The sequence below is a fragment of the Pan paniscus genome, chromosome 1 (assembly GCF_029289425.2).
Source record: "Pan paniscus chromosome 1, NHGRI_mPanPan1-v2.0_pri, whole genome shotgun sequence".
Taxonomy (NCBI): domain Eukaryota; kingdom Metazoa; phylum Chordata; class Mammalia; order Primates; family Hominidae; genus Pan; species Pan paniscus.
This window is the reverse complement of record NC_073249.2, coordinates 218,334,220-218,357,043: the sequence shown is the minus strand read 5'-3', so window position 1 is coordinate 218,357,043 and position 22,824 is coordinate 218,334,220. Positions and strand designations below refer to the sequence as shown.

Sequence of the window (22,824 nt, the reverse complement as noted above, 5' to 3'; positions counted from 1 at the left end):
GCCAAGTCTAGGTCTAGGCAGGGTCCCTCTCAGCAACACCTTGACAAGGGCCTTTTCTTTTTTTAGGCTGAGTCTCGCTCTGTCACCCAGGCTGGAGTGCAGTGGCGCGATCTCGGCTCACCGCAAGCTCTGCCTCCCGGGTTCACGCCATTCTCCTGCCTCAGCCTCCTGAGTAGCCGGGACTACAGGCACCCGCCACCACGCCCGGCTAATTTTTTGTATTTTTAGTAGAGACGGAGTTTCACCATGTTAGCCAGGATGGTCTCAATCTCCTGACCTTGTGATCTGCCCACCTTGGCCTCCGAAAGTGCTGAGATTACAGGTGTGAGCCACCGCGCCTGGCTGGACAAGGGCCTATTCTGAGGCACTGTGGGAGGATGACAGTTCTGCGGGTGACTGGCCATGGGTGGCCTTTGCAAAGCACCATCAGAGGCCTGGAACTGTACTTGCTGGGCACCACCCCAGTGCAGTGCTGAGGCAAGAAGAGACCCGGAGCTCTCAGAGAACCAGCACATTGGAAGGCACCTATAGGTGGAGGGCCCAGGGTAAAAATGCAGCAGAAAGTGTTCCCCATTTGTTCTGCCCCTTTCTGAAATACCTAACTGCCCAAGTCATACCTGTTCCTCAAGTAAACACTGTCCTGCTTAAAAAAGCATGTGGCTGGGCTGGGCGCAGTGGCTCATGCCTATAATCCCAGCACCTTGGGAGGCCAAGGTGGGCAGATCACGTGAGGTCAGGAGTTTGAGACAAATCTGGCCAACATGGTGAAACCCCATCCCTACTAAATATACAAAAATTAGCTGGGCATGGTGGCATGCACCTGTAATCCCAGCTACCTGGGAGGCTAAGGCAAGAGAATTGCTTGAACCTGTGAGGTGGAGGTTGCAGTGAGCCAAGATAGCACCACTGCACTCCAGCCTGGGCAACAGAGTGAGACTCCGTCTCAAAAAAAAAAAAAAAGTTTTATTGGAAATTATTTAAGAACACAGTGAAATTATCATGCGTAAAAAATGGATGTTAAAAATGGGTATTAAGGCCGGGCGCGGTGGCTCACGCCTGTAATCCCAGCACTTTGGGGGGCCGAAGCAGGTGGATCACGAGGTCAGGAGATTGAGACCATCCTGGCTAACACGGTGAAACCCCGTCTCTACTAAAAAAATATATAAAAAATTAGCCAGGCGTGGTGGCGGGCGCCTGTAGTCCCAGCTACTCGGGAAGCTGAGGCAGGAGAATAGCATGAACCCGGGAGGTGGAGTTTGCAGTGAGCCGAGACCGCACCATTGCACTCCAGCCTGGGTGACAGAGCGAGACTCCGTCTCAAAAAACAAAACAAAACAAAAAAACAACAAGAAAAAAAAACAGGTATTAAAATGTTTATGGTCCCAGCCTTGTGCTATAGATGTATGCATGTTTGTGAAAGGATGACAGGAAACTTAACAAAGGGTAAGTGATTACAGCTATGCAGTAGGATTCAATGTTTCAAACTTTTCTGCTCTTTCTCCCTTTCCCCAGTTTTTTAAAATGACTATGCACGATTCTATAACTGGGAAAAAAATCACTATGCATTAGAGGGAGCCACACTGACCATGAGAGAAGCCTGGACTCAGCACTCCACAGGCCTGCTTCAGGAAGCTCTGGACCTCCCCATTCCTGCAGCTGCCCCTTCCCAGCAGGGCGACCTTCCTGAGAAGTACTGACTTCCTCTGGTTCAAAGCCAAGTCCCTCTGGTTTCCAGGTCTGCTTAGACACCCTTGGGGACTAGAACCCAGTTCACTTATTTGTCCAAACATGACAAACAATAAGATGGAAGCCACAGTTCCAAGCTCAAGGAGCTCAGAGCCCGGTCAATAGATGGATTAGGAGACAGTGTGGGTGTAGCACAGCCGAGGTACATGCACATGTGACAGGAGGGCCTGGCCCAGGTTGCAGGGGGCAGGGGAGTAAGGTGGGGGTGAAGGCTGGTTCCTGGCGGCCAAAAGGCAAATGCAGTGGCAGAAAGGCATGAACATGGCCATTCACTATGGCCCTTTACAGTGTGAGGTCAGGTCTTGCTCATCAAGCTAAAGGGGCTGGATTTTATCCTCAAGGCAGTGGGGAGCCACTGAATGATTTTAAGTTGGGTGGAGGCTGGGCATGGTGGCTCCCGCCTGTAATCCCAGCACTTTGGGAGGCCAAGGTGTATGGATCACCTGAAGTCAGGAGTTTGAGACCAGCCCGGGCAACATGGTGAAACCCCGTCTCTAATTAGCTGGGTGTGGTGGCGGGAGCCTGTAACCCCAGCTACTCGGGAGGCTGAGGCAGGAGAATTGCTTGAACTGGGAAGGTGGGGGCTGCAGTGAGCCGAGATCGCGCCACTGCACTCCAGCCTGGGTGACAGAACAAAACTCCTTCTCAAAAAAAAAAAAAAAAAGTTGAGTAGAGACCCACTAATGTCACTCTAAGCCTCCAAAAGTCTCTCCAAGTCTCTCCAGCTGTGGGGGTAGAGGGCAGACCTGAGGGGGCAAGATGGGAAGTCGAGATGCCAGATAGGAGTGATCTGAAGCTGTGAGACAAGAGTGAATATGGGCTCAGTCCAAGAGGGGGCTGGAAACGAGAAGGAGAGAATGAAGCAGGTCTGGGGAGCCTTAGGATGGACTCAGTAACCCATTAGGTTCCTGAGGAAGAGAGGAGTCGAGGCTGAGTCCTCAGGCGCTGTGTACTTGCTGGGCATTGGTCAGGGCAGAGCACAGGTGGAAAATCCATGTCAGCTGGGCATGGGCGGCTGTGGTGATGCTGGCCAACAGTCAGCTGGCCATGCTCTCTGTTGAGATCACAGCACTGCGTGTGGGACAGGGAGAAGAGAGGGGGCAACCCTGGAGGATGCCAGCCCTGATTGAGGGAAGGGAGTGGGAAACAGCCAGTGAGGGGTGATGTGAAGGACAAGGGAGGGAAAGGAGGCTGTCATTGGTGGCCTCAGCCCAGCAGAGGCCAGGCAGGCTGGGAACTGGGGGGCCACTGGGGCCTCTGCTGGAACCACCTGGTGAGCCCGTAAGGGGAGGCCCCCACCCCAGGGTCTCCAGCACCTGCCTGGCTCCCCATAGATACTCAACAAATGTGACCGAGGAAGGAATCGAAGGGTAGGGGGTAAAGGGGTGCCCATGGCCCCCTCCCTGGGCCTCAAGTAAGGGAGCAGTGCCCCAGGTACCAGACCCATCCAGCCCTGGAGGGGAAGCATGTGCAGGGCTAAAGGTGGCGGCCAGACCCTCAGGACCAAGGTCGGGTGCTGTCCGTTGGAGGGCCTGCCTCAGACCCCCTGCTAGAGGAGTCCCAGGGTAGATGGAGCCTCCTCTGGCTCAGGGAACACCTAAAGCAGCCTGGAGCATTTGCTGAGAGACAGCGCCACCTAGTGGGCAGGAGGTGCACGCCAGGCCATTACCCGCAGGCTCCAGGCCTTTGGGGTTCATTATGGCAGTCTCTGCACCCTGCTCTGGCCCCCACATCCTGCCCCAGTCCCTGGAGACAACAATCCAGGGCTTCTGCCACCTAAGCAGTGTCTGAGCCTCTGACAGCAGGATCCTGCAGCATCAGCTGAGATTGGCTCTGCGATGGAGAAGGTGGGCAGGTGAGATTTTAACAGAGATCCATTTGCCCACATGGCACAGGCAGATGCAGGGTCCTGCCCTCACATGGGTAAGCCCAGTATGGGACTGGGCTGATTGCAGTTCTGTTGTTATTGTTGTTGTGTTTGTTTGTGGTGTCGTTAGGCTCGCAAAGAAAATAAATATGCTTATGAAACTCTTCCAGACATGGCTGACCCCTCCCCTCTCCACTCCCAGTCCACAGAATTCTCAGAACCTCCTGCAGCTCAGGTCTGTGTGGCTCAGGCCCCGGCAGCCAGGTTAGAGGTATCTTTATGGAGGTAGGGGCAGTCCACAGGGCGCCCCAGCAGCAGGGAGTGACTCCCACCACCTATTCCGCAACGATTCCCTGGGGTCTTCTCTGGCTCCAGCTTCAGCTCCAGGAGACCCCTCCCCAGAGAAAGAAGTAGCTGTGGACAGACACCACCCACCCAGAAGGGCCTGGACTCCACAGCCCACACAGTTGGTCACAGCTGCCAGCTTGCTCCTACTGCTCAGCAGTTTCAGGGCAAGGTCAACAGCTAAGTGGGGTCACTGACCTTCCTCAACAACTTGGCAGAGCTCATTTTTATTCTCAACTGTGGGTTCGGCTAGGCAAGAGTTCTCCTAAAAATATTTTTTTTAACTTTCCCTTATGACAAAGAAACAAATGTACAATGTTAAAATATTAGTTTTACAAAAATGTGTGACTTGGAAAGTTAAAGTTTCTTATATAGTCCTATCCCCTAACAATTATTATTATTATTTTTTTTTGAGACAGAGTCTAGCTCTGTTGCCCAGGCTGGAGTAAAGTGGTGTGATCTTGGCTCACCGCAAGCTCCGCCTCCCAGATTCAAGCAGTTCTCCTGCCTTAATCTCCCAAGTAGCTGGGTAGCTGGGACTACTGGCACCTGCCACCATGCTCAGCTAATTTTTGTATTTTTAGTAGAGACAGGATGTTGCCATGTTGGCCAGGCTGGTCTTGAACTCCTGGCCTCAGGTGATCTGCCCACCTTGGCCTCCCAAAGTGCTGGGATTACAGGCATGAACCACCACGCCCAGCACCCCTTGTCAAAAACAAAATTTCTGACAGTCTGGTATATATTCCACCAGCTTCTTTGTCTTTTAAAAAATTTTTAAATTTATGAGACAGAGTCTCCCTCTGTTGCCCAGGCTGGGGTGCAGTGGTGCGATCATGGCTCACTGCAGCATCAACCTCCTGGGCTCAAGCGATCCTCTCACCTCAGCCTCCCTAGTAGCTAGGACTACAGATGTGTGCCACCACAGCCAGCTAGTTTTTGTATTTTTTGTAGCGAGAGGGTCTCCCTATGTTGCCCAGGCTGGTCTTGAGCTCCTGGGCTCAAGCAATCCTCTTGCCATGGCCTCTCAAAGTGCTGGGATGACAGGCGTGAGCCACTGCACCTGGCCACCAGCTTTTTTTCTATGTGCATATACAGCTTGTGTCTTGTGTGTACGTGTGTTGTTGCTGGGGTTTTGTTTTTTTTTTTTTTTTTTTTTTTGAGACGGAGTCTTGCTCTGCTGCCCAGGCTGGAGTGCAGCGGTGAGATCTTGGCTTCCCAAGTAGCTGGGATTACACCTGCATGCTACCACGCCCAGCTAACTTTTGTATTTTTAGTAGAGATGGGGTTTCGCCACGTTGGTCAGGCTGGTCTAGAACTCCTGACCTCAGGTGATCCACCTGCCTTGGCCTCCCAAAATGCTGGGATTACAGGTGTGAGCCACCGTACACGGCCTGTTGCTGCTTTTTATACTGACATATGGTCCTACTTTTTGATGTCTCCTATTTTGATTTTTTCCCAAGAGTATTCAACTGGAGGCTTTCTTACCATCCCAGCTCAAATTCAGGTTAACTCAGTGACCAAGACTAAGTGGGAAGGAAGGTGAGTCTCCAGGGACTCAGAAGCCTGAAGGTTTCAGGTTGACATGAGTCAGAAGCCATGGTAGAGGGTGCCATGCTAGAAACCCAGATTAGCCCTGGAAGAGAAGAGACCTCACCCAAGAGATCCCAGGATGGGGCGGGAGCCGACGCCACACAGAACAGGCTGCCGCATGATCCAGGAGGCACACCTGGGCAGACACACCCAGGCAGGTTGTGCGTGGTGAGCTGCTGTCCCAGGGAGCTGCCTGAGCCACTGCCTGGAAGGTTTCTGCTGAGTTGGGTGCACAAGCCAGGTCACACCCAGCATCGGTGCTTGGGAACAGGCCCCTGTGCCAGGACAGAGCCCTAAGACATCAGGAGAACAAGGGCTGGCTGGTGATCTAGGTCAGGCCCCGCATGCCAGCCTCAAAGCACAGCAAACGCAGCCGTCAGCACTCTGCTTTCGGGGGCCCGCTCGCGTCTGGACATGCCACAGGTTGTAATATTTCATGGCCAATCATTCCAACAAAGCATAAAGAGAATAAAAGGAAAGGACTCTATGGAGATGCTGGTCAGAATACTGAGCCTCCGTGTCATGAGAAGCCTTCTAGAGAAGGAGAACCTTGCTGAGCAGCCAAGGGACATGGAGCTGTCCAGTAGCCATGTGGGTTATGGGCAAGATGGCAGACAGTGAAGCGCTCCTCAGCCACAGGTGTACATCCCGGGACTCCCCAGTAACCACCTGGCTGCATGACCAAGTGGCTTACTGCTCCCAAATCCCAGTTTCCTTGCCTGTTAAGTGGAAGTATTAATAATACAAATAGTAGCTACCTACAATAGAATGAAACAACGGTGCCTGCTACACAACAAACACTCACATCCTGCCTGTTACCATGCTGACTTGTTGAGGTCACCCCAGAAAGAGAACTCCCTCAGGCGCACGGAGACATCAGGCCTTTGGGGCATTCCTCCTGGCCACAGCCAGGACCACACCAGCCACAATGTGGTCTGTGCTCAGGACAACAGTGACGGCATTGTCCTAGCACACAAGGGCAGTTTCTCTCTCCTGGACAGGGTGCTAGGTGGGTAGGGGTCAGGCCAAAGGTTAAAGAAATGCAATAATCAGTCTCTGCAGTTATGAGGGCCCCCAGACATCTCCATTTCCTGCCTCTTCCAGGCCTTAGAAAGGGATCCTGCCATTTGTCTTGTAGAGTCTTTGGCTCCCACCTGAGGAAGGAGATGGGATCAGGTGGGAGGCTCCGAAGGTTTCCTGGCTCAGCTCTGTGGGTGGAGGGAGCTGTAGCCCCTCCTAGTCAGCCCTGGGTCTCATGGATCACCCATCAAAGAGGGCTGGAGCTACGCTTTCTAAGGGAAACACAAGTCGGTGCCCCTGGGACTTGTGCCACTGCCCTAGCCCCTCTGCCGCCGACTCACCCTGGTCGATGGAGTGCGGAGGCAGCTGGCTGAGCTGGCTGTTGACCACCCCTGCATAGGTGCGCAGGAACTCCTCCTCGCTGGCTGTCAGCTGCAGGGTGAGAGAGCTGTGGTGAGGGGCAGCATGCACCTGTTCCCTGAAAGGCACCTGCACCCCTAGAGGCACCGCCTAGGCCTGCTTGGTCCCTGCTTGGTCCCTGCTCGGGCTTCTGTTTCTGAGATTTGACCCCTTTGCTTTCAGGGCCAGCACACCCCACTCCCACCCTCCTTAAACTTGGTCCAGCGGTCCAAAGGCTTTGCCACTCAGACTGAATCTGAGATTAAAGTCTGTTCTAGTATAGGGCCAGTGGAAGACACAAGTCCTGCCCGGAAGGCTGAGGGGCGATTCCATGTCCCTCCACTCTTTTTGAGAAATACCCCTGCACATGCATGCCTGCTGCCCCCTCAGCTCCTGTCCTGACAAGTTGTCCCTGAGCTGCCCCCTGGGAGAGAAGACTTTCGGGCTTGTGAGGGGGAGAAAAGGAAGGTCAGGGCCTTGAGACCCTCACCCGCCTGGCCCCAATCCGGCAGTGTCGGGTGTCCCCAGAACTTGACGTGCTGGGCTCTGTGCCTGGGGGGCCAGAAGCAGCCCTAGAGCCAAGCCACAGGCCCAGCGGCCCCTCCTCAGCCCGTGGCTCCGCAGGAGGCAGCTGCAGTGGCTCCACCCTCCAATAGCCCAGCAGGGCCCCTCCCTGGGAGACCCTCCCTGGGGGCCCGCTGCCTGACACCCCACAGGCACTCACGTTTGATCCCATCTTCCGCAGCATGAGCAGCACTCGGACCTTCTGCTGAATGTACATCTCCTCCGGACTCTTCCCGGGAGCTCCCTCGCGGTTCATCCCCCTGCCCGGCTCTGGGGACTCCTGCAGAGCAAGCAACAGCATCAAAAGGGAAGAGATCAGGATGTGACATACTGGGACAATGACACCTGCTAGTGACCCTCACTCCTCCCAGGAGCCGCTTTCCACCCACAGTCTCCCTTCTGGGAGCATGGGGCAGGTGGCGAGGTGCTGGGTTCCTCTCTCACCCATGCTGGTCCCAGCAGGCTGAACTGAGCAGCTCTGTTCTCCAGCAGGCGCTGCAAGGGCTGGCCTGCCTGCTGCCTCTGTGCATGAAGCTGCTGGGTCCAGGAAAACTGAGATGACCTGGACTGCTGGTCGTTTCTACCTGTGAATCACCCCAGAGCAAAGCTCCTGCTACAAGCCACAGGACACGTGGTGCATGAAGCCCCAAATGTCCCAGGTTTTCAGAAGAACTTCCACAAGGGGCAAAAAAGTGATGGGATCAGAGGCAACTGGTTAGGGCCTTTGGCTCGAGAAACTGTGAGATCAGTGCCCAGCCCCCAAACACTGAGACAGCTCCCTCGGCAAAAGCCCCTGACAAGTTTAAGAGGCCAGGGTTGTGGCTCCTGGGCTGGGCTCCAAGGGGTCCCTTGATGGAAAGACGCTGGCCCAGGGTTGCAGGGCTTGCTACCTCAGCCCTCACAAACCCACCCCACCTGTCAGAGGGTAGCTCCTGCAGGCAGCTGGGAAGGCCAGCAGCGTGTCCACATGCAGCAGGGACCTAACCTGTAGAAAGTCCCCAGGAGAGAAGTCCAGAGCCCCCTCCCTCCAGGAGGAGCTGGAGGAGAGGAAGCTGGGTATGGAGGGGCTTGGGTTACACACTGGTAACTCCTGGATGAGTCAGAAATAACGCAGCAGCTGCTGGGGTGGAGCCTTATCAGCCCTGGTGCCAAGGAACTGCGCTCGGAGAACCACGGAACCAAGCTGGCAGGCCAAGAACACTCCTCACACCATCCATCCCTCCAGGACCAGCAAACCCTGGACCAGCGGGCTTTCCCAGGCAGGGTGGCTCTCTGTGCAGAGGGCAGCCTCAGCAATGTGCCAGAGCCCGGGCAGCAGCCTCCCTGTAGGTACTTGTCAACTGCTCATTCCCCATAAGCTAATGGGGCCCTCATCCTAAAAGTGCACACAATAAGCTAATAGCAGCTGCATGCTTGATGCGGCATAGGTCTCTTTCCAGCAACTTCTGCTAAACCCCTACAGCCCAGACTCTATTACACTGTCTGCTCCCCTTCCACCTCCTCCTGGGCCCAGAAAATGGCCTAAGTGATAACTGGGAGCTAGGAAAGAGGAGTAAACTGCCTCAGGAATGGTCTCTGATGAGAAGGACCCCCAGCCACTTCCCAGGGCCAGGCTGCGTCCCAGCATGGGGAAGGCCATAATTTCCTGTGCAGCTGAGCAGGGAAGCTCTGTTCTGGGGTATCACTCCTCGCACTGACCCATTCTCACTTCCTTCCACTTCACTAGATGTGGAGCACTGCCAATCTGGAGCTGGACTCCACACAGCCTTGTGGGGTGAACCTTGCACCCCGAACCTGGGTGTGGATGATGATGCGGTCTCCACCTCTTCCCCAGTGGCCACCTGGATCTGGGTTACTATGTAACCTCCTCATGATCCCCCTACTTCCTTTCTTGTCCTTTTCTCTACACAATAGCCAGAATGATCTTATTATTGATTATTTTTTGACACAGGGTCTCCCTCTGTCGCCCAGGCTGGAGTGTAGTGGCGCGATCATAGCTCACTGCTGCCTCAACCTGCTGGGCTTTAGCAGTCCTCCCAACTCAGCCTCCTGAGTAAGCTAGGGCCACAGGTGCACATCACCACGCTTGGCTAATTTAAAAACATTTTTTTGTAGAGACAGGGTCTTGCTATGTTGCCCAGGCTGGTCTCAAACTCCTGGGCTCAAGTGATCCTCCCACCTCATCCTCCCCAAAACAGATATCACTCCTACCTTAAACCTACCTGAGAATGCATCTCATAATCCTTGCCAAGACCCTGCCAGGGCTCCGCTGTCAGCCCTGCCTCCCTCTCCAGCCTGTCTCTTCTTCCTCTTCCCCTTGCTCTGCCTTCCTGGCACTCGTCTGTTCTAGAACATGCGGAGAAGCTCTTTCCCTCTGGCAGCCTTTGTACTGGGTGTCCCCTCAGCCAGGGACTGGCTTCTTTCCATCCTTTGTCTTGGCGTAAAGGCACCTTCCTAGGGAAGCCTTCCCTGACAGTTGCTCTGGTGCCCAGGAGTACAGTGGTATGATCAGAACTCACTGCAGCCCTGAACTCCTGGGCTTAAGCGATCCTCCTGCCTCAGCCTCCTAACTAGCTGGGACCACAGAAGCATGCCACAACACCCTGCCACTTTTAAATTTTTTTGTAGAAGTCTTGTTATGTTGCACAGCCAGGTTGGTCTCAAACTCCTGGTCTCAAGCAATCCTCCTGCCTTGGTCTCCCAAAATATTGGAATTAACAGGCATGAGCCACCATGCCCGCCTGTCCTGATTTTCTGAAAGTGCCCTGTTGGAGAACTTGCTTATTGTCTCTGCCCACTGCCTACTGCAAGGCCAGGGCCCCCTCTGCTGTGCTCACCCCTGTCCTCCGGGAGACTAGCACTTGGCAGGCACTTAATAAATACTGCCCGCTTGGCTAAATGGAATAGTGAAACAGCCTGTGGTGTCTGAGCTTCTCCCACTCTGCAATATCCACACCCATCTAGGCCCAAATGTCATTGTGTTAAGAGACCAAGTACCTAACCCAGTCTCCCATAACCAAATTTAGCTTTTCCAAAGGACTCACACTTTCAAAGTAGTGGGCCTTGGGCTATTGTGTTCTCCAAAGAACATCTGAAATGCTCCGTAAAGCCTTTGAGCTGGGAGTTAGGGCTTCCAAGAGTAAAAACCTTCCAATTCTGTCCTGTGCCTAAGGGCTAGTTTTCATTTGCTCTCCCCTGGTGAGAGACAGGGTGAAATACAAGGAGCTGGCCACTAGGTGTCGCCAAACACAAAAGCACCAGCGTTGCTTCCTCCCCACCCCCAGCAGGTTCTCCCAGGGCTCCAGACCACCCGGTTCGAGCCGACCAGTCCTTAGCCGATGTGGGAAGCCGATCACTCCTGCTCTGGCTCTCCCTATTCCAATCGTACTATCACAAACCACACTCCAGCCCCGGGTCCCAGGGCAAGATCTATTTATTCATTCAGAGAGCCACCCCTGCCCAGGGAAGGACTGGTGTCTGGTTTTTGCCGCCGCATCCACCCAGGAGCCAGTGGTCCAGGTACACAGTAGGTGCTTCCCAGAGGAGCGTCAGTTCCATATCAAAGACTGCTTCCATCACAGACCGCCTCCATGGGGCCGGCTTTACAGAATGTTGCCCTGTCCAACAAGCCTTCTATGAACAGCTCGCACTGATAGGTGCCGCCCCGTCTTCCTGGCTGGTGCAGCCTCGCCGTCCCGGGGACACCTCACACTGGGATTCCTAGGGCTTGGGCTGCCCAGCTGTGGGCCTGCGGTGTCGTCTGCGCCTGCATTTTGGAGCCAGGCTACTCCTGCTTCAACTCACTTCCCTGCAAGAGACAGTTCTTCTCGCTACAGAGAAGACCCTTGACTTGTCTTTTCTAAAAAGCGTGGTCATGGAGAATTCTTCCAGCTCTAGTTTGAGCTGATTCCGCCCTGCTGCCTAACAAGAGGGCACACTCAGGGCTGGATCTGGAGCAGAAATGCAGCCAGGAGCACATGTTCCCACCCTTCCCATTCCAACCCAAACAGAAACACCGTGACTGGCTTACATAATTCTCTCCTCTGCAGTAAGGGTGTCAGTGTGGAGCAAACTCATAATTGGAGAGAATAAATCATAATCAACCCAAACAATACAGACATTTCAGTCATGGTGCTCAACGAGTATATTAAACTATGTCTCTGTTTGTTGCCTATACAAGCAAACGTGCTATTATATTTTTATCACAATTCTGACAAGCATCAGATTCATTTCACTTGAGAAATCTTATTTTCCCCTGTAGGGATCAAAAACTGGTCTCCATTAAACTATGTTTAAATTACATAAACTAAAACTGCAACTAAATTAGACACACTAATTATTCATCCAGTCCTTGAACGTGAGAACCAAAAGTAATGATGGTTCTCAATTATGGTCTCTTGGCTATTCCCATAAACATTCCAGCGTCTAAAATGGGGTGGCGCTTCCACTCCAAATCCTAAGAAAATTTCTATTAGCTGCCCAAGTCAGAGGTAAGCCAAAAAAAGGAAAACGAAAAGAAACAGGCCAGGCACAATGGCTCATGCCTGTAATCCCAGCACTTTAGGAGGCCGAGGCGGGCAGATCACCTGAGGTTAAGAGTTTGAGACTAGCCTGGCCAACATGGTGAAACCCAGTCTCTATAAAAAATACAAAAAATTAGCCGGGCGAGGTGGCGGACACCTGTAATCCCAGCTACTCGGAGACCGAGGCAGGAGAATCGCTTGAACCTGGGAGGCGGCAGTTGCCTGGAGCCAAGATCATGCCACTGCACTCCAACCTGAGCGACAGAGTGAGACTCCATTTCAAAAAACAAAAACAATAAGACAGAAAAGAAACAACAGGCAACTATTAACTATCCAAATGAATGGTGAGGGGACAGGTCCATGGTTATTTATTATGTAGTAGGCAACCACACATTCTGCAAAAAGTGGGTGCCATCCCAGAAAATGACATCTGATTGGGGCAAATACAATGAAAAGACATTAAGGTACATACCTTCAATTTAGACACAGAGACACACTCCTGCTACACACACACACACACACACACACACACACAGTTCAGAGCTGCCTCTCTGTTGAAGGAAGCTTGGCTGGTCAGGAAAGGATGGTGAGGAAGTGGCTCCTGACCACTGTGAAAGGTCCACACAACGGGAGAACTGGCCTTGGCTCCACAGGCCACAACACGTTCTCAGGGAGACACCCAAGGGCATCTGTAAGAGGCACGCTCAGATGCCACACTTCTTCCCAGCCTTTGCAGGGACCTAATCTCGACCACCATGTAATCTCCAGCATTTAAGCAGTTGATCTCACTTTAGAAGAATTAGGAGGTAGTGCAAGAGGGACCTGGAGAACAAGACTGCTGAAAGTCACATGCGGCAGTTGGAGGCTGGACGGCTGTGGCTCCCTGTATGGGTCTCTGTCTGGGAAATGCAACCCATTCTAATAAAGAGCTTTGAAAGCTGGCCTCGCTTTGACAGGCACGAGTGGCCCTGAATACAAACACAGCCACCTGCACTCCTTTTTATTTTTAAACTGGAAGCTAATGCTCTTGAACATCCACATTTATCTATGTTAGAATATCCACTTATACCCAGGGCGGTCTTGCACCTGCTAGGAAGATGTCAAGTAAGCTCAGGCGAGGCCAGGGAGCAAAGCTGCTCCTTCAGACACATGAGCTGCCTCCAGCCCCTGCACTCGTCTTTTGTTTTGTCCATTTTAAAACACATTATGATAGATTCTAATACATTTAAAAATGTACAATTTACACTTTCATGATGTTTACATTGCAAAAAAAATACAATGCCATAGAATTGGTGGTTCCTAGAGCTTATATGAAATATTATCCAGAATCTGTACATGTCTTAGCCTAAAAGAAATCAGCAGCACCCTAACATTCTCCAGAAGTCCCAACACATCTGGAGAAATGAGCATCATTGGGGCTCACAGTGAAAGGTAACAGATGAGCTAACTTCATGATCAGCCCTGGAGCCTGGCGTCCAAGAGGACTCCTCACCCCCCACCCCACACTACTGTAGGGCCACATTACAGAGTCCTTCCCCTGGGGGCCTTACCTGCTTCTGGAAATTAACTTCAGGCAAACAGGTGCTCAACTGTGAGGGGAGGGCTGTGGCTGGGCAGAAGTAGGAAGGTGCCGCCCTGCAGAAACACAGAACACAGGTTGTGGGAGGAGTCGGGAGGGCCCAGGCAGCTGCCAGGGCTGGGCCTGGAGCACACGCCCCATGCTGAGGATGCACAACCGCTGGCGGGAAGCTCGTGGAGCCGGGCTCTGCCATGGTCCAGAAATACCTGTGTGTCTGGCAAGCCCAGGAAACCCGCACCTACACCTCTGGGATAAATAAGGTGTTGACGGCAGCTCAGCTGGCCTGGCATTTCCGGCCGAAGCAGGTCAGTCCGCTCAACACCACACACCCTGCTCCCCTTGGCTTAGTCACCAAGTCTAATTGAGACGCTGTGTTCAGAGACACTGTGGACCAGAATGCATCACTCCAGGAAAGTTGATGGCCAAGTTCTGCACCTGCACAAGAGAATGCCCCACCTACCAAATCTAACATGACAAGTGAGGCACAGGTAGCTCAGCACCCCGCAGCCTCTGTGCTCAGTGCATGTATATGTGTCTGTGTGCTTCAGTTGTGCACCTAAACATCAACTAACACACATGCTAGAAACACACGAAAAGCACAGTCGCAGCTTGTTCACAGACCTACAGCCTAGCCACATGTCTACGTGCCCCCAACACACCTCTGGCAGGAATCTCAGAACACTGCCTTCTTTTCTTCTGCCTCCTACACAGGAGCTCATCGTTCAGGTCACCTGCACAGGTTAATGGAGCAAGAGCATGGATTGCCGAGTGGGCGGAGACACAGGAGAAGCAGGAGGCTGTGAGGGGTGCTGGGAGCCTTGCCCACCCGCTCCAGCTGCACCACCTGCTCTGCTGGGGTGCAAGACCCAGTACCTCACATCTCCAAGGCATGTATCAATCATCCCAATAAATGGTGAGGGCACAGGTCTGTGGTTATATATTATGCGGTAGACAACCACGTTCTGTAAAATGTGCGTAATTTTGCCAGGCGCGGTGGCTCACACCTGTAATCCCAGCACTTTGGGAGGCCGAGACAGGTGGATCACAAGGTCAGGCGTTCGAGACCAGCCTGGCCAACACAGTGAAACCCTGTATCTACTAAAAATACAAAAAATTAGCTGGGCGTGGTGGCGGGCGCCTGTAATCCCAGCTACTTGGGAGGCTGAGGCAGGAGAATCGGTTGAACCTGGGAGGCAGAGTTTGCAGTGAGCTGACATCGCGCCACTACACTCTAGCCTGGGGAACAGCGTGAGACTCCATCTCAAAGAAAAAAAAAATGGGTGCTTTTACACCCACTTTTACTACCCACTCTTCTACTACCACAGGGCTCTCCACTGTCAGCCCTATAGTGGGGGAAAGGCTGCCAGACAACACTTTGAGAAACTGGTTCTGAGAGAGGTACGGGGCCAGTGACAGCTTGGAAACCCACTGTCTCCAATGAATTCTGAAAAGAAAGTTGCTCGATGACCCAAGGGGCTGAGGAAGACATGTTTTCCAGAGAAAGCGGGATTTCAAAAGCCTCCCCTAAAGTCAGACATCGCTGTAAACCTCTGACTCTCTGTTCTGTGTGTCCCTTTAACCAGCACCGGCCCTGGGATAGGAGAGCTGTCACCCACCACTGCCACCGCCTCCACCGTCAGACTAACCCTACAGGAATAGGCCATTTATAGCAATTAATTGCTCTTTTATTCCTCTAGATATCAAAGCACCAAAATACCAAGGAACCCTGGGGAACTTTCCACCCAAGTCCCCACATTCTTTCATAAAGAGATGAAAAGAGTGAAAAGAGAGCCTTCCTCTACTTCTGAAGGGCTTTAATTTCTTCTACTACCATGACAGCCAATTATCATTCCCATCTACAGGGCTCAGACCCTTCCAAGAAGCAGAGGGGAACACTGTATTCCTGACTTCCAGGGAAGGGGTCAAAGGATAGGGACTGTCCAGGGATTCACGGACAGCTGTTCTATTTGTCATTTAATTTTTTATTTTATTTTTTGCTAACCAAACAGCAGCATATTTGCCATTTTAAAAATATTTATTTATTTATTTTTTAAGTTCCGGGATACATGTGCAGAACGTGCAGGTTACACAGGTATGTACGCATGTGCCATGGCGGTTTGTGGCACCTATCAACCCGTCACCTAGGTTTTAAGATTCGCATGCATTAGGTATTTGTCTTAATGCTCTCCCTCCCCTTGCCCCAGCCCCCCAACAGGCCCCGGTGTGTGTTGTTCCCCTCCCTGTGTCCATGTATTCTTATTGTTAAACTCCCACTTACGAGTGAGAACATACGATGTTTGGTTTTCTGTTCCTGTGTTAGTTTGCTAAGAATGATGGCTTCCAGCTTCATCCATGTCCCTGCAAAGGACACGATCTCATTCTTTTTTATGGCTGCATAGTATTCCACAGTGTATATGTGCCACATTTTCTTTATCCAGTCTATCATTGATGGGCATCTGGGTTGGTTTCAAGTCTTTGCTATTGTAAATAGTGCTGCAATAAACATAAGTGTGCATGTGTCTTTATAGTGGAATGATTTATAATCCTTTGGGTATATACCCAGTAATGGGATTGCTGGGTCAAGTGGTATTTCTGGTTCTAGATCCTTGAGGAATTGCCACACTGTCTTCCACAATGGGTTGAACTAATTCACACTACTACCAACAGCGTGAAAGCGTTCCTATTTCTCCACAGCCTCGCCAGCATTTATTGTTTCCTGATGTTTTAATAATCACCTATATTTGTCATTTTTATAGTCAGGTCAATGTTCCCAGTTTACAGAGGAATAAACTGAGGCTCAAAGTCCCTGGACCCCAGGGCCCATCCATGTAAGACAGTAAACACGCTCCAATAACTGGATTCAGTTTTCAGTTCTGCTCTGTCACTGATTGGTTGTGCACCGTGAGGCCAGTGACTGCTCTTCTGTGCACTTCATTTCACCACCTGTAGAAAGGAGATAGATCGTGACCTCTATCACGTCTTCCCTCAGTGGAGGTGAGACTAGGGCTGGCTTCCCGGGCCTGAGGCCTGGACAGTCACACAGGACCTGCATTCAGGAGGGCCCCATGCTTGGTTTACTGTTCTACTCTCACCATCTTTAAATTCTTTTTTTTTTCTTTTGAGAGAGAGGGTCTTGCTCTGTTGCTCCAGCTGGAGTACAGTGGTGCAATCATGGCTCACTGCAGCCTCGAACTCCCTAGCTCAAGCAATCCACCCACCTCAGCCTCCTGCATGGCTGAACCACAGGCATGCACCACCATACCCGGCTAATTTTTATATTTTTTGTAGCGACAGGTTCTCATTATGTTGCCCAGGGTGGTCTTGAACTCCTGGGCTCAAGCAATCCTCCCACCTCCGCCTCTCATTACAGGCATGAGCCACCACACCCAGCCTTGAAATTTTTTTTTTTTTTTTTTTTTGAGAATGGAGTTTCTCTCTTATTGCCCAGGCTGGAGTGTAATGGCACGATCTCAGCTCACTGCAACCTCCGCCTCCCAGGTTCAAGCCATTCTCTTCCCTCAGCCTCCCGAGTAGCTGGGATTACAGATGCCCGCCACCACACCCGGCTATTTTTTGTATTTTAAGTAGAGACGGATTTCACCATGTTGGCCAGGCTAGTTTCAAACTCCTGACCTCAGGTGATCCGCCCGCCTCAGTCTCCCAAAGTGCTGGGATTATAGGCATGAGCCACCACACTGGGCCCCAGCCTTGAAATTTTTAATAATTTCTGAACAAGGGGGCTTGCACTGAGCCCTGCAAATGATACAGCTGGTCTAGAATGAGAAAAAGAAGGTCAAGATGCTTCTCAAACTGCCAAGGGTTCCACAACCTTAAGTAGACACTAAATGGACTCAAGAAGGATTTACTGAAACTTTTCTAGGTACACACAGCCCTGAACCAGGCTTGGGGAGCACAAGGTACGGAACTGGGGCCGTGACACTGAGCCTGCATTCCAGTTGACTGAGTGGCTGAGGAAACCACACAACACAAAGCAAAGAGAAAACCACACAAATAATACATGATAATGAGCCAAAAAGATATGTTAGGTCAAGACACAAACCCTCCTAGAGTGCCAACCACATATCATGTACTGTGCCAAGCATCTCCCCTGAGGAAAGAAGACCCAGGGCCTTAAGTCAGCATAGGAAGTGGCAGAGCAAAGGGGTGTAGTGAGCTCTGCAGGAAGGCAGGGGAGAGGCTGGCTGCCAATGGCTCCAGGGAGAAGTCACTGGAGCTGGGCCTTGAAGGATGAACAGGAGTTTGCTGGTAGAGAGAAAGGGGAAGGCACAAGACACAGAAGTTCAGCGAACAATTACTGAGCATCTATTCTACGGCAGGCATTGAGAATACACAGGTGAGCAAAAAAGCCACGGCTCGCATGTGATGAGAGGCTTCCAATGAGCAGGGGTAGACAGACACCAGTCAAGTCACCCATATCAATGATCTCAGACACTGAGACAAAGAACATGAAGGTTAAGTTTGAGTCGCCTCGGGGATGTGCGGCTGGGAGCCTGGAGGAGAAGGAGGAGTTGGTAGGGGTGGCATACACGTAGGAAGGCCCGAAGCAGGAAGAGTTGTGGCTTAGGCCAAGTTAGAGCTGGACCACAGGGGCACTCAGGGGGAGGGGAAGAGGTGTTTCAGCAGAAGGAAGTCAAGCCTCAGCTTGAAAAGACCACTGTGGCCAAGGTGTGGAGAAGAGGCTGGGGTGGAGCAGCGGGAAGCAGGAGAGGAGGGGGAGCAACCAGGCAGGGGCTTGGTTGGGTAGAGAAGGGCCAGGAGGAGTGTAAGAGTGGGGCTGTGGCTGTGGCTGTGGGGAGAGGCCTGGCACATGTCCAGGGTGAGGCCCCAAAGGACAGGCTGGACAGCTGGGACTGAGAAGCCCATGGAGGCGCAAAAGCAGAGGAATGGCACAAGTGCATGTGCCCTTGGGATCAAGTCAGCACTACGGTGAACATCTGCAGAGGGTTCCAGGGCCAGAATCGAAACACGGTGACAAGCTAGTTTCGGGAAACATCAGGGGCACTTCTGGGGGCTACTTGGCCTGGAGTGAGAATGGGGGGCCTCAGGAAGAAAACACGTGCGAGCACAGGTGGGGCAGCCGCAGGGCAGGGGGCGCCTTCTGTGGGCACGCAGAGCCAGAGCAGTCAGGAACAGCGGGTGCCTGGGTGGCAGCAGCGGGACGGTGCAGGAGGGTAGGTCAGGGACCGGGGGAGCCTCTCTCTGGAAGGAAGTCCAACCTGCCAAGCGGAGGGCATTGGGCCCTGGTCAGGAGATGACTCGGGCAGAGTGGTCTCCCAGGAAGACCGGAGTCTGGGTGGATTCATGTGAAGCCCTGTGTGAGATGTGTGGAAGGGCAGGTGGGACACCACAGGCAGGACCTCACGAGGCCCAGGTGCAGGGCAGAGAGGGAGCAAGAACAGTGAGAGCTGCTCCCGAGAGGCAGGAACCAGTGGGTTTTCTATGAAGGAGGCAGAGCAGGGCAGGGGAGAGGTCCACCTGCCCCATCCCATGTCTACTCAGGCCCCACAGGCTCCTGTCCCCATCACAGCCCTCACTAAGCATGGGACTGCCCCCCACGCACATGCTCCAACAGGACAGGGGCTGCTTCAGTAGCTGTAATAACCCCATGCCAGCCTGATCCAGCACCTGGTGTGTGGCATGGCAGGCCCGCAAGGAGAGCAGGGAGGATGAGTGGCTTCTGCTCTTCTTCCTCTGCCTAGAAACCCTTTCCCTCCCTCCTCATGGTCCTCCTGGAACTCAGTACTCACCCAGTGCTGTCACCGTTGTCAAGTCTGTCGGTCCCTGCAAGAGGGAGAAGAGGGGCAGAATCTTGCCTGTCCTTTCCCAGGTGCCCTGGCCCCCACTTGCTCTGCCTGAGAGCTGTGCTCAGCCTCAGGTGAGTCTTAACCTCGGCTTTGCCTCCTCCAGGTGGGTCGGCTGACTTAACGGTGCTGGGGAAGCTCAGGGGAGGTCACCACCCAAACAGTCAAGGAGGAAGAAGGTGGGGGAACGGGAGTCTGAAGATGCTGTGGGCAGGAGGGAAGGAATCCATGGGGAAGGAGGAAGGAGGAGGAGGGCAGGGAGCAGAGGAAGGGGAGAGTGAGGCAGAGGCACAGAAAAGGCTCCCGTGGAAGGGGGAGGGCACCTGGGCCAGCAGATTGCCTGTGGCTGGGCCTGTAGGCAGAGCCGGGGTACAAGGGACCCAACAGCTGCTGGGCAGTGAGCGGGGGCGACGGGACTGGGCCAGAGGGGAGGACCAGCTAAGCTCAGTTAACTGGATGCCCTTTCCTGGGAATGGCTCCAGGCACACTCCCCAGCCCACAGCAGGGAGGGAGAGATCAGCCAGCAGCCAGCCAGGCTTTCACCAGGGGCCACGGCAGCCCTTGGGGCAGGGGAGTCTGGGGAGGAAGAGAGCACCATTGTAGACCCCACAGCTCAAGGGAGGAGGGAAGACAGCCAGGCCTTAATCCCCGAGAGCTGCCCAGCCCCAGGCCTCCCAACAGAAATCAGGATCTGAAAGGAAGACTCAGGCTGCCCAGAGCCACCCAGACCCACAGGCAAAGCTTCTATCTAGCAGGTCACAACCAGGACAAGGTGTGGGAGCCAAGGGGACCTGGTCACCAGTTCAGAGTCAGCTGCCCAAGGAACCCTGAGGAAGAGGAAGGTGCTGTCATGGGAGGATGAGAAGCATTTGCTATGAATTGGAACACATCAGAGAAAAACCAGCCCCAAATGCCTATGTACATCCTAGAGAGAGGGGAGGGCAGACAATAAAACACGAGTGATGGGGAAATCCTTAGCACACAGGAAAAAGACAGGTGCTGGGGCCAACCCGCGGGTGAGTGGGAACAGGAGTGTGGGGGTGGGCAGCGGGCCCTTCCTGAGCAAAGACAGGAAGACGGTGAGGGAGGGAGTTGGGGAGCAGAGCTGGACAGAGGCCCTATGGTGGGGGCACAGGGGCGGCTGGAGGCCAGCACTGGGGTGGGGCTGCGGTGGAACAGGCCCAGGCAGAAGAGGGGACAGGGCCTGTGTTACAAGTGCAGCCGGGAGCTGGGAGCAGAGGAATGGCTGGTCTGACTCGGGGTCCAGCAGGACCACCTGACTGTTGAATGGAGACAGGCCCAGGGCCAGAGTAGAGGCCATGGCAGGAATCCAGGCAGATCTGCTGGTGTCTCAGGTGAGGGGGCAGCAGCAGAGGGTGAGGGTTCAAGGCAGCCAGCTGAGGACTCGTGGCACAGGCAGACAACAGGATCACCAGGGAGCGCACTGTGGGATGTGGGGGCAATGGTGACGGCTCCCGGGTTTTCAGTCTAAGTGGCTGAAGGTCGACATTCCTATCAATTGAGATGGGGAGAAGCAAGTGGAACAATTTTGGGGGACAATCACGAGCTGAATTTTAGACTTTAAGAGGCTTTTCCATCTCTAAGCCTTTGTTTCCTTTTCTGTAGAAAGGGGGTGATAACAGCACCTACCTCAAGGGCAGGTTGTGAAAATGAGATAACATGCAAAGAAAGCACTTGAAGCCTGGGCACATAACGAGACTCCGTCTCTACAAAAAATACAAAAGTTAGCTAGGTGTGGTGGCGTGCACTTGCAGTCACAGTTATTCCGGAGGCTGAGGTGGGAGGATCGCTTGAGCCTGGAAAATCAAGGCTGCAGTGAGCAGTGATCATGCCACTAAACTCCAGCCTAGGTGACAGGGCAAGACCCTGTCTCTAAAAAAAAAAAAAAAGAGGACAGGTGCGGTGGCTCAGACCTGTAATCCCAGAACTTTGGGAGGCCAAGGCGGGTGGATCACCTGAGGTTGGGAGTTCAAGACCAGCCTGACCAACATGGAGAAACCCTGTCTCTACTAAAAATACAAAATTAGCCGTGTTGGTAGTGCATGCCTGTACTTGGGAGGCTGAGGCAGGAGAATCGCTTGAATCTGGGAGGCAGAGGTTGTGGTGAGCCAAGATTGTGCCATTGCACTCCAGCCTGGGCAACAAGAGTGAAACTCCATCTTGAGGAAAAAAAAAAAAAAAAAAAGCACTTGGCCCAGTGAGTGCCTGGTATACAGCAAAGGCTCAATAAATTCTAGTTACTATACTAATGAGATAAGAAAATGACACAGACCATGTAAGTAAATGCTTTTTGTTACAGTATGGGGGATGGGAGTAAAAATAAACAGTAAGAATTCAAAGGCTTTTAATACCCTCAGCTTCTCGTCTCTTCTCTCCCAGCTGCCCGTCAGTCCCCAGCTGGCTCAGAGGAATGATAAGGGACAGAGAGCCGGGAGGGGACCTTGCTTCCACAGTCTGAGTGCTACCCCGAATCACTGGGAACACTTCTCAGCAGGGTGCCGCTGACATTTCAGACTGGGTGCGTTTCTGCTGGAGGGCTGTCTGCACATTGCAGAAGCCAAGAGGCATTCCTGGCCTCCACCCACTAGATGCCAGTAGCAGCCCCCCTCCAGCTGTGACAATCGAATATATCTTCTGATGTTGCCGTGTGTCCCGTAGGGGACAAAACTGCCAGGTCGAGAGCACTGCTTTAAAGAAGCAGCTGACACGTACTCTGGCTTACTCTGTGCCTTGCACCATTGGCGACTCTCAGGTAAGTGAATCATTCAGTCTTCGCCACACACGTCCCTACAGGGCTTTACAAATGGGCATGCCATGGTGCACAGAGGTGACGTAACTCACCTGTCATGGCCCAGCTAGTCCACATCGGAGCAGGATGGAACCCAGATGGTTCAAGGTCTCAACCGCTCTGCCCTGTTGCTCTCCAGTATACAAGTACCTGGGTAAAAAGTCACTCTGAGCCAGCGAGGGGGACGGGGGGCAGAGGCCTGCCACGCAGCTCCTGCTAGAGTCCCACACAAGGTAGCACCTCAGGTCCTCTAGCGACATCAAAAAAGGGAGTGCCAGAGGGAATTTCCACACGCTCCACTCTCAGTAATTAAACTGCAACAACCTCCCAGACTCTCAGGCCTCAGGAGCAACCGCCTTAATTAATATATTCCACGCTGCAGCCTCCTCCATCCACAGCCACGCTCGGTATTCCCGAACCGCACTCCACCAGCAGAGCTAGGACAAAACAGGCCTCCTAGTGAGGCATGGCATTTGCAGGCCACAGCCCCATTCTTAGGGGATAAGCCTGGGATGGGGAATGTGTCTTGAGGTCACCAACCCCAATTCAAACCTGATGCA

General features: G+C 53.0%; 1 protein-coding gene across 4 annotated transcripts in view; it reads right to left on the bottom strand.

The window, feature by feature from the left end:
* Positions 1-22,824, bottom strand: part of CTNNBIP1 (catenin beta interacting protein 1) — a 62,115-nt gene that overhangs the window by 16,037 nt on the left and 23,254 nt on the right. The window contains exons 2-6 of one of the 4 annotated variants that reach the window (XM_055104105.2): positions 19,402-19,435; positions 14,293-14,364; positions 13,605-13,689; positions 7,692-7,811; positions 6,910-7,000 (exon numbers count right to left, since the gene is read on the bottom strand). In XM_055104105.2, coding sequence (XP_054960080.1) covers positions 6,910-7,000; positions 7,692-7,787 — 187 coding nt within the window. In that variant the 5' untranslated portion in view covers positions 7,788-7,811; positions 13,605-13,689; positions 14,293-14,364; positions 19,402-19,435. The remainder of the gene's footprint in view (positions 1-6,909; positions 7,001-7,691; positions 7,812-13,604; positions 13,690-14,292; positions 14,365-19,401; positions 19,436-22,824) is intronic. The other 3 variants (XM_034954969.3, XM_034954966.3, XM_057300678.2) reach the window with 3 other exon arrangements.